The sequence below is a fragment of the Bombina bombina genome, unplaced genomic scaffold, assembly GCF_027579735.1.
Source record: "Bombina bombina isolate aBomBom1 unplaced genomic scaffold, aBomBom1.pri scaffold_78_1, whole genome shotgun sequence".
NCBI classification, from domain to species: domain Eukaryota; kingdom Metazoa; phylum Chordata; class Amphibia; order Anura; family Bombinatoridae; genus Bombina; species Bombina bombina.
The window spans coordinates 2,738,977-2,757,011 of record NW_026511871.1 but is presented as its reverse complement, the minus strand read 5'-3'; the positions used below and the strand labels follow the sequence as shown (position 1 = coordinate 2,757,011).

Here is an 18,035-nt window from a genome sequence, read left to right as displayed (position 1 = left end):
TGTAGGTAGTTACAAAGGTCAATCGTTGTTCATCTGTACTAGTTTGTTTATCTACTAGTGCATGTTGTTTGCATTCATGGAGTTGAGCCGGCTTGTATCCTCATTGTCTAAATCGGTTTGTCATTTCATCAAGTTGTTTCTCACTACTCTCTGGTATTGTGATGAAGGAATGTTCCGGATCATTGAGGGAGGATGACAACTATCAGCACGAAGAATGAAGTTCCTGTCTGTTGCTTTCCAATACAGGGTAGTACCCAAATTGTTCCCTTCTCTAAAGAAAGTTTCTGATCGTTCTCCTGTTTGTATAGTGCTGTCGGGTCTCTAGGTAATATTCTGTAAGTTTTCTCATCGTTCAATTGGCGAAGTGCCTCCTCCCTGTAGTATCTTAGGCCCATGACAACAATGCAACTGCCCTTATCCGTCCATCTAATCACAATAGAAGGGTCTTTACTCAGAGAATCAGTCTTTCGTTCTCAGTGAGGTCATGGCGAGGTTTCCTTTTGTTGTTGGTAACTTGTTGCATTAGATAGTTAGTCAGTGTGATACTGGAGGGATTCTTTGTCTTGGGATCAAAAGTTCCTTTCACTTTGAATTGAGTTGGTTCAGAGTGATCCTTCTGGAAAAATTATTTTAATCTCAAGTTCCTACCAAACTTTTGTATATCAATATATGTGTCAAAGGTGCCCATGCTTGAGGTAGGAACGAAGGAAAGGCCCTTATTGAGAAGGGAAATTTCATCTGCTGAGAGGATCCTTTAAGTTATATTGAAAATAATGTTGTCTTCAGCTATCTCCTTTGCAGTGTGCGGCCTCAGCCTATTCCAAAAAAAGGAAGAGATGGATGTGCTTGAGTCAGAAATAATGCTGCTGACTGTATATAAAAGGGTGATTGGGCAGTATAAGTGCACAAAGTGACATAAGTAATATAAGGAATAAAGTGTTACACAGTAGTTAATAAGAGCTCCCTCTCATAAGGGTAATATGTGCTACCATTATTTTCATGATTTATTCGACACAGAGTACATCTACTTCAATATATAGAAATGGGGCATCATGTGTTACAGGTAGTGGGTACTAATCTTGATTTTACACTAAGAGAGGATAATCTTACCCCACTTGATCTGTAGAACGCCACATGTGTAGATAGTGGGCGTGGCCTACTGGAGATCATCCGGCATCACTGAAAGAGTCAGCACTGGCAGATACGTGTTGAGGAGGTTACTGTGTAACACTTTATTCCTTATATTACTTATGTCACTTTGTGCACGCATACTGTCCAATTACCCCTATATATATATATATATATATATATATATACTTATATAGTTATTTGTTTATGTATTTGATTATATTGACTGTGCATAACTTGTTTATCCTTTATTAATTATGTGATATTTGTGATGACAAAAAATGGGCAGTTCTTCTCTGATTAGGGATGGGGTTTAGCACCTGTTATGTACACTGTGTGTTGTTCACATTTTCACATGGGGCCCATTTATTATGGTGCGAGCGGACATGATCCGATATTGCGTATCATGTCCGCTGCACATCGATAAATGCTGACAGCATACGCTGTTGGCATTTATTATTGCACAAGCAGTTCTCGTGAACTGCTGGTGCAATGCCGCCCCCTGCAGATTCGCAGTCAATTGGCCGCTAGCAGGGGGTGTCAATCAACCCGATCGCATTCAGAAAAGTTATGGAGCAGCACCTTGCATATACCATATACCTTTTAACCCTTATAAAAAATTTATTGATATTTTTATGAATAATTTAGATCAGAAACTGTATATATAAGTGTAAGACTTTATTTTAATGTAATTAAGTTGTGCTTGGTGCATATTTTTTTACCCCTTACACTTTATGCTAGGGGACATATCTATCAATCTCCGTGTTTCTGGCGAGTCTTCAGGCTCACCAGAAACATCAGTTATGAAGCAGCGATCTAAAGACCACTACCCCTTAACCTGTCCGCCTGCTCTGAGGAGGCGGACAGACATCGCCGCAATTCAACCCGATCGGGTTGATTGACACCCCCTGCTGGCGGCCGATTGGCCGCAAATCTGCAGGGAGCGGCGTTGTACCAGCAGCTCACAAGAGCTGATGGTGCAATGCTGAATACAGAGAGCGTATTGCTTTCCGCATTCAGCGAGGTCTGTCGGACCTGATCCGCACTGTCTTATGAGGTCTGACAGATCTTTGTTAAATAGGGGCCTAGGTCTTCAGTTGAGCTAACCTGTTTACTTTCAACTTGTAATACATGCGCAAGTTATAATATCACTTATTGCACAAAGCCTACATGGTAGGGGTGAATTACTGATCGCTCAGCTATAGTTGCACACATCTTGGGCTTTCAGTAGGGCAGCCACTTGGTCTTCTTTACATATTTTCCCTAAATTCTACCATGCAGACTCATTTGCCTCTTCTGAAGCTGCTTTTAGCAGGAAAGCTCTGCAGGCTGCCATGCCTATTAGTGCTTTTTTCCTGCCCTAATTATGGTGGTCTTGTGGACTTAACAGCTTGGGTATAGGATCCCACATGTGATGGTTCATGGACTCTCACCATCTTATGAAAGAAAACAAAGTTTATGTTTACCTGATAAATTCATTTATTTCATGATGTTGAGAGTCCACAAGACCTGTCCTGTTTTTTTTAGTCTGCATCAGTACCGGTTTGCACTTAACTTATCCTGCTTACTCTTTCATGCATTTCTATTTTCTCCTTTCTCTTGGCCATATGTATGACTAAGGGATTATGGGGACGTTGGTGGGTTTAAAACCCTGTTGTGTTGGGTGTTTTGCATCCTCCTAGTGAGCTGGAGTTTGGTTCCACATGTGACGGCCCATGAACTCCAACCATCATAAAACAAATGAATTTATCAGGAAAGTATACATTTAGTTTTCTTCAGCTCGTGATAATAATTAGACACAGTTAATTGCCATTTAGCAATGGTTTCTTTATATAAACAATGTCAATAAAAAAATAAATACAAAAAAGCAAATGGTATCTGCTAAAGGTGGGGCCCAATTTAATACTAATTGGTTGTTCAGATTCTTTATTTAAATGGACGTGCATGAAGCATTGTTTACTGTATAACCTCCAGTAAAATTATGAACATTTATAATCTCTCATTCATGCGTATTAACTTATTGTATTCCTGCAATCACTGCCACTCATTTTTCATCAATAAGCTGTGGATCTTACAGCCAATTAGTAACTGTGGTGTCATTGTCAGTAGAACGCTTATGCACAAATGTCTCTCTTACGCATCTGCTTAGGGGAAAATAAAGAGCATTCACAAAAAAGAAACATCTTATCTAAACACAGGTTTTCTTTCCTCTCATGATGTATTTATATTGTGGAATTTAACGTTTCTTTCAGCTTACAAGAAGCTTATGATGGACTTGTCAGAAGGGCAAATTCAATCTGGAGACTCCTTTTATATCCGTTTAAATCTAAATATATCTAGCCAGCTGGACAGTTGCTCCCTGTCTGTGCAGTGTGATGAGATTGTACATGTTCTGGACACAATGTATCAGGGGCGGTACGAGTGGCTCTGCTCCAGAGTTGATCCATTTACAGACAGAAATCTTGAATCTGGAACAATTCCAAGCTACAGCAGGTACAGTTACTAATTATCTGCTTCACATTTACATTTTATTGCCTTGTATTTGGGTGTTTGGAGTTTGCATGCCATATTTGGGATAATGTTAGTGTCTAGGTTCCTAGGCTTCCTACGTACCTCAGCTATACCTCCTGTTGCTCCCACTGTAGTCCTGCAAAATGACTTGTACATTATCAGTCAATCATATGTAGAGCTTTTTCTAATAATAAAGTCCTAAAAATCAGTATGACACTTGTAGGAAAGGATGTCCATGAAAGACTAATGCCTAGATTACGAGTTTTACGTTAGAAGCTATGCAGTGCTAACAAGCAGTTTATGCTCACTGCTCACTTACAGACATCGCTGGTATTATGGGTTTTTACAAACCCCTCGTTAAGACAAGAACTGAGCGTTGAGCAAAATTTTGCTCAAAATCTCACTCCAATACCAGCGCTGCTTACGTTAGCGGTGAGTTGGTGTAACGTGCTCGTGCACGATTTCCCCATAGGAATCAACGGGGAGAGCCAGCTGAAAAAAAAGTCTAACACCTGCAAAAAAGCAGCGTTTAGCTCCTAACGCAGCCCCATTGATTCCTATGGGGAAATAAAATGTATGTCTACACCTAACACCCTAACATGAACCCCGAGTCTAAACACGCCTAATATTACACTTATTAACCCCTAATCTGCCGCCCCCGACATCACAGACACCTACATTATATTATTAACCCCTAATCTGCCGCTCCGGACACCGCCGCCACCTACATTATACTTATGAACCCCTAATCTGCTGCCCCCAACATCGCCGACACCTACATTATATTTATTAACCCCTAATCTGCCGCCCCCAAATGTCGCTACAACCTACCTACACTTATTAACCGCTAATCTTCCACCCCCAACGTCGCCGCCACTATAATAAACATATTAACCCCTAAACCTAAGTCTAACCCTAACCGTAACCCCCCCTAACTTAAATATAATTTAAATAAATCTAAATAAAATTACTATCATTAACTAGATTATTCCTATTTAAAACTAAATACCTATAAAATAAGCCCTAAGATAGCTACAATATAACTAATAGTTACATTGTATCTAGCTTAGGGTTTATTTTTATTTTACAGGCAAGTTTGTATTTATTTTAACTAGGTAGAATAGTTACTAAATAGTTATTAACTATTTAATAACTACCTAGCTAAAATAAATACAAAAGTACCTGTAAAATAAAACCTAACCTACGTTACACTAACACCTAACACTACACTATAATTAAATAAATTAACTAAATTAAATACAATTACCTAAATTAAATTAAATTAGCTAAAGTACAAACACCCCCCCCACTAAATTACAGAAAATAATAAACAAATTACAAGATTTTTAAACTAATTACACCTAATCTAATCCCCCTAACAAAATAAAAAAGCCCCCCCCCCAAAATAAAAAAGCTCTACCCTACACTAAATTACAAATAGCCCTTAAAAAGGCCTTGTTGCGGGGCATTGCCCCAAAGTAATCAACTCTTTTACCTGTTAAAAGAATTACAAATCCCCCCCCAACATTAAAACCCACCACCCACACAACCAACCCTACTCTAAAACCCACCCAATCCCCCCTTTAAAAAAACTAACACTAACCCCTTAAAGATCACCTTACTGGGAGAAGTCTTCATCCAACCGGGCAGAAGTGGTCCTCCACACGGGCAGAAGTCTTCATCCAACTGGGCAGAAGTGGTCCTTCAGACGGGTAGAAGTCTTCATCCAGACGGCATCTTCTATCTTCATCCATCCGGTGCGGAGCGGGTCCATCTTCAAGACATCCGACGCGGAGCATCCTCTTCTTCCAACGGCTACGGCTGAATGAAGGTACCTTTAAGTGACGTCATCCAAGATGGCGTCACTTCAATTCCGATTGTCTGATAGAATTCTATCAGCCAATCGGAATTAAGGTAGAAAAAAATCCTATTGGCTGATGCAATCAGCCAATAGGATTGAGCTGGCATTCTATTGGCTGATTGGAACAGCCAATAGAATGCCAGTTCAATCCTATTGGCTGATTGGATCAGCCAATAGGATTGAACTTCAATCCTATTGGCTGATCCAATCAGCCAATAGGACTTTTTCTACCTTAATTTCCGATTGGTGTGTTATGGCACATAGTCTGGGTTTTGAGGTGTACATTGGTTTTTAAATGGATATAAAATCCCAAATTTTTCTTTTATGATTCAGATACAGCATACAATATTAAAAACCTCTATAATCAGAAATGTGACCTTGTGACCTGGGATAAGATGTAAACATTCAGATTTAGCTACAGTTGTGTGCAGTCACTTTTGACCTGGGATAAGCTGTAAACATTGGGATTTAGCTACAGTTGTGTGCAGTCACTTGTGATCTGGGATAAACTGTAAACATTCAAATATAGCTACAGTTGTGTGCAGTCACTTGTGAACTGGGATAAGATGTAAACATTGGGAGTTATCTACAGTTGTGTGCAGTGACTTGTGACCTGGGATAAACTGTAAACATTGGGATTTAGCTATAGTTGTGTGCAATCACTTGTGACCTGGGATAACATGTAAACATTGGGAGTTAGCTACAGTTGTGTGCAGTCACTTGTGACCTGGGATAAGCTGTAAACATTGGGGTTTAGCTATAGTTGTGTGCAGTCACTTGAGACCTGGGATAAGCTGTAAACATTGGGATCTAGCTATAGTTGTGTGCAGTCACTTGTGACCTGGGATAAGATGTAAACATTGGGATTTAGCTACAGTTGTGTGCAGTCATTTGTGACCTGGAATAAGCTGTAAACATTGGGATTTAGCTACAGTTGTGTGCAGTCACTTGTGACCTGGGATAAACTGTAAACATTGGGATTTAGCTATAGTTGTGTGCAATCACTTGTGACCTGGGATAACATGTAAACATTAGGAGTTAGCTACAGTTGTGTGCAGTCACTTGTGATCTGGGATAAACTGTAAACATTCAAATATAGCTACAGTTGTGTGCAGTCACTTGTGACCTGGGATAAGATGTAAACATTGAGATTTAGTTACAGTTGTGTGCAATCACTTGTGACCTGGGATAAGATATAAACATAATGATCTAGCAACAGTTGTGTGCAGTCAGTTGTGATGTGGGATAAGATGTAAACATTGGGATTTAGCTACAGTTGTGTGCATTCACTTGTGACCTGAGTTAAGATGTAAACATTCAGATTTAGCTACAGTTGAGTGCAGTTACTTGTGACCTGGGATAATATGTAAACATTGGGATTTAGCTACAGTTGTGTGCAGTCACTTGTGACCTGGGATAAGATGTCACTGCATACAACTGTAGCTACATCCTAATGTTTACATGTGACCTGGGATAATATGTAAACATTGTGATTTAGCTACAGTTGTGTGCAGTCACTTGTGACCTGGGATAATATGTAAACATTAGGATGTAGCTATAGTTGTATGCAGTGATATGTGAACTTGGATAGGCTGTAAACATTGGGATTTAGCTACAGTTGTGTGCAGTCACTTGTGAACTTGGATAGGTTGTAAACATTGGGATTTAGCTACAGTTGTGTGCAGTCACTTGTGACCTTGGGTAAGCTGTAAACATTGGGATTTAGCTACAGTTGTGTGCAGTCACTTGTGACCTTGGGTAAGCTGTAAACATTGGGATTTAGCTATAGTTGTGTGCAGTTACTTGTGACCTGGGGTAAGCTGTAAATATTGGGATTTAGCTACAGTTGTGTGCAGTCACTTGTGAACTGGGATAAGATGTAAACATTCAGATTTAGCTACAGTTGTGTGCAGTCACATGTGACCTGGGATAAGATGTAAACATTAAGATTTAGCTACAGTTGTGTGCAGTCACATATGACCTGGGATAAGATGTAAACATTAAGATTTAGCTACAGTTGAGTGCAGTCACTTGTGACCTGGGATAAGCTGTAAACATTAAGATTTAGCTACAGTTGTGTGCAGTCACATGTGACCTGGGATAAGATGTAAACATTAAGATTTAGCTACAGTTGTGTGCAGTCACATGTGACCTGGGATAAGACGTAAACATAGGGATTTGGCTACAGTTGTGTACAGTCACTTGGGACCTGGGTAAGCTGTAAACATTAAGATTTAGCTACAGTTGTGTGCAGTCACATGTGACCTGGGATAAGATGTAAACATAGGGACTTGGCTACAGTTGTGTACAGTCACTTGGGACCTGGGTAAGCTGTAAACATTCAGATTTAGCTACAGTTTTGTGCAGTCACTAGTGACCTGGGATAAGATGTAAAGATTAAGATTTAGCTTCAGTTGTGTGCAGTCACTTTTGACCTGGGACAAGCTGTAAACATTGGGATTTAGCTACAGTTGTGCGCAGTCACTTGTGACCTGGGATAAAATGTAAACATTCAGTTTTAGCTACAGTTGTGTGCAGTCACATGTGACCTGGGATAAGATGTAAGCATTGAGATTTAGCTATAGTTGTGTGCAATCACTTGTGACCTGAGATAAGATGTAAACATTCAGATTTAGCTACAGTTGAGTGCAGTCACTTGTGACCTGGGATAAAATGTAAACATTCAGTTTTAGCTACAGTTGTGTGCAGTCACATGTGACCTGGGATAAGATGTAAGCATTGAGATTTAGCTATAGTTGTGTGCAATCACTTGTGACGTGGAATAAGCTATAAACATTGGGATTTAGCTACAGTTGAGTGCATTCACTTGTGACCTGGGATAAAATGTAAACATTCCATTTTAGCTACAGTTGTGTGCAGTCACATGTGACCTGGGATAAGATGTAAACATTCAGTTTTAGCTACAGTTGTGTGCAGTTACTTGTGACCTGGGATAAGATGAAAACATTGGGATTTAGGTACAGTTGTGTGCAGTTACTTGTGACCTGGGATAAGATGAAAACATTGGGATTTAGCTACAGTTGTGTGCATTCACTTGTGACCTGAGATAAGATGTAAACATTCAGATTTAGCTACAGTTGAGTGCAGTCACTTGTGACCTGGGATAAAATGTAAACATTCAGTTTTAGCTACAGTTGTGTGCAGTCACATGTGACCTGGGATAAGATGTAAACATTGGGATTTAGCTACAGTTGTGTGCATTCACTTGTGACCTGGGATAAGATGTAAACATTGGGATTTAGTTACAGTTGTGTGCAGTTACTTGTGACCTGGGATAATATGTAAACATTAGGATGTAGCTATAGTTGTATGCAGTGATATGTGAACTTGGATAGGCTGTAAACATTGGGATTTAGCTACAGTTGTGTGCAGTCACTTGTGAACTTGGATAGGTTGTAAACATTGGGATTTAGCTACAGTTGTGTACAGTCACTTGTGACCTTGGGTAAGCTGTAAACATTGGGATTTAGCTATAGTTGTGTGCAGTCACTTGTGACCTTGGGTAAGCTGTAAACATTGGGATTTAGCTATAGTTGTGTGCAGTTACTTGTGACCTGGGGTAAGCTGTAAATATTGGGATTTAGCTACAGTTGTGTGCAGTCACTTGTGAACTGGGATAAGATGTAAACATTCAGATTTAGCTACAGTTGTGTGCAGTCACATGTGACCTGGGATAAGATGTAAACATTAAGATTTAGCTACAGTTGAGTGCAGTCACTTGTGACCTGGGATACGATGTAAACATTCAGATTTAGCTACAGTTGTGTGCAGTCACATGTGACCTGGGATAAGATGTAAACATTCAGATTTAGCTACAGTTGTGTGCAGTCACATATGACCTGTGATAAGATGTAAACATTAAGATTTAGCTACAGTTGAGTGCAGTCACTTGTGACCTGGGATAAGATGTAAACATTCAGATTTAGCTACAGTTATGTGCAGTCACATGTGACCTGGGATAAGATGCAAACATTGGGATTTAGCTACAGTTGAGTGCATTCACTTGTGACCTGGGATAAAATGTAAACATTCAGTTTTAGCTACAGTTGTGTGCAGTCACATGTGACCTGGGATAAGATGTAAACATTGGGATTTAGCTACAGTTGAGTGCATTCACTTGTGACCTGGGATAAAATGTAAACATTCCGTTTTAGCTACAGTTGTGTGCAGTTACTTGTGACCTGGGATAAGATGTAAACATTGGGATTTAGCTACAGTTGTGTGCAGTTACTTGTGACCTGGGATAAGCTGTAAACATTCAGTTTTAGCTACAGTTGTGTGCAGTTACTTGTGACCTGGGATAAGATGAAAACATTGGGATTTAGCTACAGTTGTGTGCAGTTACTTGTGACCTGGGATAAGATGAAAACATTGGGATTTAGCTACAGTTGTGTGCATTCACTTGTGACCTGAGATAAGATGTAAACATTCAGATTTAGCTACAGTTGAGTGCAGTCACTTGTGACCTGGGATAAAATGTAAACATTCAGTTTTAGCTACAGTTGTGTGCAGTTACTTGTGACCTGATATAAGATGTAAACATTCAGTTTTAGCTACAGTTGTGTGCAGTCTCTTGTGACCTGGGATAAAATGTAAACATTCAGTTTTAGCTACAGTTGTGTGCAGTTACATGTGACCTGGGATAAGATGTAAACATTGGGATTTAGCTACAGTTGTGTGCAGTTACTTGTGACCTGGGATAAGATGTAAACATTCAGATTTAGCTACAGTTGTGTGCAGTGACTTGTGACCTGGGATAAAATGTAAACATTCAGTTTTAGCTACAGTTGTGTGCAGTTACTTGTGACCTGGGATAAGATGTAAACATTGGGATTTAGCTACAGTTGTGTGCAATCACTTGTGACCTGGGATAAAATGTAAACATTCAGTTTTAGCTACAGTTGTGTGCAGTTACATGTGACCTGGGATAAGATGTAAACATTGGGATTTAGCTACAGTTGTGTGCATTCACTTGTGACCTGGGATAAGATGTAAACATTGGGATTTAGCTACAGTTGTGTGCAGTTACTTGTGACCTGGGATAAGATGTAAACATTCAGATTTAGCTACAGTTGTGTGCAGTGACTTGTGACCTGGGATAAAATGTAAACATTCAGTTTTAGCTACAGTTGTGTGCAGTTACTTGTGACCTGGGATAAGATGTAAACATTGGGATTTAGCTACAGTTGTGTGCAATCACTTGTGACCTGGGATAAGATGTAAACATTGGGATTTAGTTACAGTTGTGTACAGTCCCTTGTGACCTGAGATACAATGTAAACATTCAGATTTAGCTACAGTTGTGTGCAGTCACTTGTGACCTGGGATAAGATGTAAACATTGGGATTTAGCTACAGTTGTGTGCATTCACTTGTGACCTGAGGTAAAGGGGCCTAGTTATCAAGCCGTCAACCTCAAATACGCTGGAATTCGTAGCCTGGAATTAAGGTAGGAAAAATCTGATTGGCTGATGGAATCAGCCAATCAGATTGAGCTCACATTCTATTGGCTGTTCCGATCAGCCAATCAGATTCAAGTTCAATCCGATTGGCTGATCCAATCAGCCAATCAAATTGAGCTCGCATTCTATTGACTGATCGGAACAGCCAATAGAATGCAAGCTCAATCTGATTGGCTGATTCCATCAGCCAATCAGATTTTTCCTACCTTAATTCCGATTGGCTGATAGAATCCTATCAGCCAATCGGAATTGAGGGGATGCCATCTTGGATGACGTCCCTTAAAGGAGCCTTCATTCGTTGTAGTCCGTCGGTGAAGAAGGAGGTTCCGCGTCGGCGGAAGGAAGATTCAAGACCCGGCTTGGAAGATGACCTCGCCCGGATAGAAGACCTCTTCAGCGCCTCTTTGAAGATGACATCGGACGGATCGAAGACTTTTCTTCAGCTCCGCCTGGATGATGACTTCATCGGATGGAAGATTTCTTCAGCACTGCTTGGAGGATTAACTTCTTCCGCTCCGGATGTCCACTTCGGTTCCATCGCTGCTCGGCTGAGTGAAGACAAGGTAGGATGATCTTCAGGGGATTAGTGTTAGGTTTTTGTAAGGGGGGTTTGGGTTAGATTAGGGGTATGTGGGTGGTGGGTTTTAATGTTGGGGGGGTTGTATTTTTCTTTTACAGGCAAAAGAGCTGTTTTCTTTGGGGCATGCCCCCACAAATAGCCCTTTTAAGGGCTGGTAAGGTAAAAGAGCTTTGAAGTTTATTTAATTTAGAATAGGGTAGGGCATTTTTTTATTTTGGGGGGGGGTTGTTATTTTATTAGGGGGCTTAGATTAGGTGTAAGTAGCTTAAAATTGTTGTAATATTTTTAACATGTTTGTAACTTATTTTTTTATTTTTTTTAACTTAGCTTTTTTTATTTTTTGTACTTTAGTTAGTTTATGTAATTGTATTTAATTGTAGTTATTTGTAGGTAGTTTATTTAATTAATTTAATGATAGTGTAGTATTAGGTTTAATTGTAACTTAGGTTAGGATTTATTTTACAGGCAATTTTGTATTTATTTTAGCTAGGTAGTTATTAAATAGTTAATAACTATTTAATAACTATTCTAACTAGCTAAAATAAATACAAAGTTACCTGTAAAATAAATATAAATCCTAAGATAGCTACAATATAATTATTATTTATATTGTAGCTATATTAGGGTTTATTTTACAGGTAAGTATTTATTTTTAAATAGGAATAATTTATTAAAGTATAGTGTAGTGTTAGGTGTAATTGTAACTTAGTTTAGGATTTATTTTACAGGTAAATTTCAGTTTATTTTAGCTAGGTAAGATATTAAATAGTTAATAACTATTTAATAGCTATTGTACCTAGTTAAAATAAATTGAAAGGTACCTGTAAAATAAAAATAAATCCTAAGATAGCTAGAATATAATTATTATTTATATTGTAGCTATATTAGGGTTTATTTTATAGGTATTTAGTTTTAAATAGGATTCATTTAGTTAATAATAAAAATATTATTTAGATTTATTTAATTAATATTTAAGTTAGGGGGGCGTTAGGGTTAGGGTTAGACTTAGGTTTAGGGGTTAATAATTTTATTACAGTGGCGGCGGCGTAGTGGGGGGCAGGATAGGGGTTAATAAATTTATTATAGGGGGCGACGGTGTAGGGGAGGCAGATTATGGGTTAGTAAATTTATTATAGGATTATAGGTGACGACGGTGTAGGGGGGGCAGGATAGGGGTTAATAGGTTTAATATAGGTTGCGGCGGGTTCAGGGAGCGGCGGTTTAGGGGTTAAACTATTTAGTTGCGGAGAGGTGCGGGATCAGCAGGATAGGGGTTAATAACTTTATAATAGAGGGCGACGGTGTAGGGGGGGCAGGATAGGGGTTACTAGGTATACTGTAGGTGGCAGCGGTGTCCGGGAGCGGCGGTTTAGGGGTTAATACATTTATAAGAGTTGCGGCGGGGTCTAGGAGCGGCGGATTAGGGGTTAGTAACTTTATTTAGTTGCGGGGGGCTCCGGGGGCGCAGGTATAGGGATAGAACAGTGTAGTTTAGTGTGAGTGCTTAGTGACAGGCTAGCAATAAAGCTGGGAAAAAGCCGAAGGGCAGCGAGATCGGATGAGTGATAACTCTCACAGTCCGCTGCTCATCGCCCCGCAGCTTTTTGACAGCTTTATTTGATAACTTAGGCGTATTTTTTAAGGTCCGCGGCGGCGATGTGAGGCGAGCTTAGGCGGGCGTATTGGGCCGGCGAAGCCAGAAAAGTAGACGGCTTGATAACTACCCCCCAAGATGTAAACATTCAGATTTAGCTACAGTTGTGTGCATTCACTTGTGACCTGGGATAAAATGTAAACATTCAGTTTTAGCTACAGTTGTGTGCAGTCACTTGTGACCTGGGATAAGATGTAAACATTGGGATTTAGCTACAGTTGTGTGCAGTCACTTGTGACCTGGGATAAGGTGTAAACATTGGGATTTAGCTACAGTTGTGTGCATTCACTTGTGACCTGGGATAAGATGTAAACATTGGGATTTAGCTACAGTTGTGTGCATTCTCTTGTGACCTGGGATAAGATGTAAACATTCAGATTTAGCTACAGTTGTGTGCAGTCACTTGTGACCTGGGATAAGATGTAAACATTGGGATTTAGCTACAGTTGTGTGCATTCTCTTGTGACCTGGGATAAGATGTAAACATTCAGATTTAGCTACAGTTGTGTACAGTCCCTTGTGACCTGGGATAAGATGTAAACATTCAGATTTAGCTACAGTTGTGTACAGTCCCTTGTGACCTGGGATAAGATGTAAACATTCAGATTTAGCTACAGTTGTGTGCATTCACTTGTGACCTGGGATAAGATGTAAACATTCAGATTTAGCTACAGTTGTGTGCAGTCACTTGTGACCTGGGATAAGATGTAAACATTGGGATTTAGCTACAGTTGTGTGCAGTTACTTGTGACCTGGGATAAGATGTAAACATTGGGATTTAGCTACAGTTGAGTGCAGTCACTTGTGACCTGGGATAAGATGTAAACATTGGGATTTAGCTACAGTTGAGTGCAGTCACTTGTGACCTGGGATAAGATGTAAACATTGGGATTTAGCTACAGTTGTGTGCAGTTACTTGTGACCTGGGATAAGGTGTAAACATTGGGATTTAGCTACAGTTGTGTGCATTCACTTGTGACCTGGGATAAGTTGTAAACATTGGGATTTAGCTACAGTTGTGTGCAGTCACTTGTGACCTGGGATAAGATGTAAACATTCAGATTTAGCTACAGTTGTGTACAGTCCCTTGTGACCTGGGATAAGATGTAAACATTCAGATTTACTGTAGCTACAGTTGTGTGCAGTCACTTTTGACCTGGGATAAAATGTAAACATTCAGATTTAGCTACATTTCGGCTAGATTACGAGTTGTGCGTTAGGATTAAAAAGCAGCGTTGTGGGGGGGGGCGGAGCCAGCTACCAAAGGAGTCAGACGTGCATGGCAAGAGCTTCTGGCTCTAATATGTTATAAATGGTGTTTATCTACATTTAAAATAATTATTTATATACTACTTGGGATCCCATCTTTACTTAGCAATACCGGAGAGGATAGAGATTCCCGGATAGACTTTTCTAACCCTGTGATCAGATCAGAGGATCTGTCATGTGGGAGGCCCTGGATGACTGGAGGTTAGCTGTGACGCAGCTGCTACATAATCATTTTGCCAGCTTGGCTCTATTACTGAATGAATGTTGCCCTGGTGCAGTGACAACAGATGTCAAGCATATACGACCAGCTGATCAACATATCGCCCACAGCGTGCACCTTACCGACGCATCCATTCACCAGGGTAATTACACTGAGGTTTCAGCTCTTGGGTCTGTGCACTGCCATCTTGATCCCACGCAGCAGGGAGATGCTTATACCTACCGGTCTAGTGAAGTGCCTAGCCATGCTGTTGGAGTTAGGAGCTGTCCTGCGGACCCAAGAGCTGAAACCTCAGTGCTCCTATATTCTATGTATGTGATAATGCTAGCGCATTCTTGTGCGGTTTCCCTCGAAACATACCCCGTTCAAACTAATATTTTCTTTAGATATTTTGTATACTGACGTATGGAATGTTCAGTTTGCTGATGGATAATAATATTTGCATATTTCTCAATAATCTAGATTGTACACTTGTCCATTTTTATACGTCAGTGCTTTTATATTTTATGTTGTCCTAAAATTGAAAAAGTGAGGTTAAGCTTATTCTTTATTTGGTTGGATTCTTCTGTGATGAAACAGAAATGACTTTATGGGGGGTAGTTACCAAGCCGTAAACCTCAAATACGCAGGAATTCCGCAGCGTATTTGTTGCAAGGCTGATTCGCCTTAGTTATCAAAGGCTACAGACCGGCAAAAGTAGAATTTTGTGACGTAAATTTCGATCCGCCGGACTCAGTCCGACACAGATCGATTCTTACGTCACTACAGATGTTCCGCACACAATCTGACTACTTTTGCTAGTTATCAAAAAACTAGCAGGTACGCTCGGCAATTTTCCGGCCCAGCGTACCTGGTTTTCAAACCGCCACCCTGGAGGCGGCGGATCCCATAGGAATCAATGGGAGTCTGACCATAGCGAAAGTACAAGTTCGCTGCTGCCAGACATCCCATTGATTCCTATGGGAGATGTCTGCACCTAACACCCTAACATGTACCCCGAGTCTAAACACCACTAATCTGCCCCCCTACACCGCTGCAACTAAATAAAGTTATTACCCCCTACACCGCCGCTCCCGGAGCCCACCGCAAGCTACTCTATACATATTAACCCCTAAGCCGCCGCTCCCGGATCCCACCGACACTATAATAAATATGTTAACCCCTAAGCCGCCGCTCCCGGAGCCCACCGACACTATAATAAATGTTAACCCCTAAACCGCCGCTCCTGGAGCCCACCGCAACTATAATAAATGTATTAACCCCTAAACCGCCGCTCCCTGAACCACCGCCACCTACATTATACCTAGCAACCCCTATCCTGCCCCCCTATACCGCCGCCCTCTATAATAAATTTATTAACCCCTATCCTGCCCCCCCTACACCGTCGCCCCCTATAATAAATTTATTAACCCCTATCCTGCCCCCCGTACAACGTCGCCACCTATAATAAATTTATTAACCCCTATCCTGCCCCCCCTACACCGTCGCCACCTATAATAAATTTATTAACCCCTATCCTGCCCCCCACTACGCCGCTGCCACTGTAATAAAATTATTAACCCCTAAACCTAAGTCTAACACTAACCCTAACACCCCCCTAACTTAAATATTAATTAAATAAATCTAAATAATATTTCTCTTATTAACTAAGTTAATCCTATTTAAAACTAAATACTTACCTTTAAAATAAACCCTAATATAGCTACAATATAAATAATAATTATATTGTAGCTATCTTAGGATTTATTTTTATTTTACAGACACCTTTCAATTTATTTTAACTAGGTACAATAGCTATTAAATAGTTATTAACTATTTAATAGCTTACCTAGCTAAAATAAAGAGAAATGTACCTGTAAACTAAAAACTAACCTAAGTTACAATTACACCTAACACTACACTATACTTTAATAAATTATTCCTATTTAAAATAAATACTTACCTGTAAAATAAACCCTAAGATAGCTACAATATAATTAATAATTACATTGTAGCTATCTTAGGATTTTTATTTATTTTACAGGTAACTTTGTATTTATTTTAGCTAGTTAGAATAGTTATTAAATAGTTATTAACTATTTAATAACTACCTAGCTAAAAGAAATACAAAATTACCTGTAAAATAAATCCTAACCTAAGTTACAATTAAACCTAACACTACACTATCATTACATTAATTAAATAAATTAACTACAAATAACTACAATTAAATACAATTACATAAACTAACTAAAGTACAAAAAATAAAAAAAGCTAAGTTACAAAAAAAAAAAAAAAAGTTACAAACATTTAAAAAATATTACAACAATTTTAAGCTACTTACACCTAATCTAAGCCCCCTAATACAATAACAACCCCCCCCAAAATAAAAAAATGCCCTACCCTATTCTACATTAAAAAAGTTCAAAGCTCTTTTACCTTACCAGCCCTTAAAAGGGCCTTTTGTGGGAGCATGCCCCAAAGAATTCAGCTGTTTTGCCTGTAAAAGAAAAATACAACCCCCCCAACATTAAAACCCACCACCCACATACCCCTAATCTAACCCAAACCCCCCTTAAAATAAACTAACACTAATCCCCTGAAGATCATCCTACCTTTAGTCGTCTTCACTCAGCCGAGCCACCGATGGAACTGAAGAGGACATCCGGAGCGGCAGAAATGATCATCCAAGGGGCGCTGAAGAAATCTTCCATCCGATGAAGTGATCCTCCAAGCGGCACTGAAGAAATCTTCCATCCGGGCGAGGTCATCTTCCAAGAGGCGCTGAAGAAGTCTTCTATCCGGGCGAGGTCATCTTTCAAACCGGGTCTTGAATCTTCATCCCGCCGACGCGGAACATCCTTCTTTCCCGACGGACTACCGACGAATGAAGGCTCCTTTAAGGGACGTCATCCAAGATGGCGTCCCTTCAATTCCGATTGGCTGATCCTATCCTATCCTATCGGAATTAAGGTAGGAAAAATCTGATTGGCTGATTGAATCAGCCAATCAGATTCAAGTTCAATCCGATTGGCTGATCCAATCAGCCAATCAGATTGAGCTCGCATTCTATTGGCTGATCGGAACAGCCAATAGAATGCGAGCTCAATCTGATTGGCTGATTGGATCAGCCAATCGGATTGAACTTGAATCTCATTGGCTGATTCAATCAGCCAATCAGATTTTTCCTACCTTAATTCCGATTGGCTGATCCTATCCTATCCTATCAGCCAATCGGAATTGAAGGGACGCCATCTTGGATGACGTCCCTTAAAGGAGCCTTCATTCGTCGGTAGTCCGTCGGGAAAGAAGGATGTTCCGCGTCGGCGGGATGAAGATTCAAGACCCGGC

General features: G+C 40.0%; 1 protein-coding gene across 1 annotated transcript in view; it reads left to right on the top strand.

Moving 5' to 3' along the window:
- The window catches only part of CARD11 (caspase recruitment domain family member 11), a 1,057,928-nt gene that overhangs the window by 776,368 nt on the left and 263,525 nt on the right, over nt 1-18,035 (top strand). Inside the window, exon 18 of the mRNA XM_053696753.1 lies at nt 3,381-3,621. Coding sequence (XP_053552728.1) covers nt 3,381-3,621 — 241 coding nt within the window. The remainder of the gene's footprint in view (nt 1-3,380; nt 3,622-18,035) is intronic.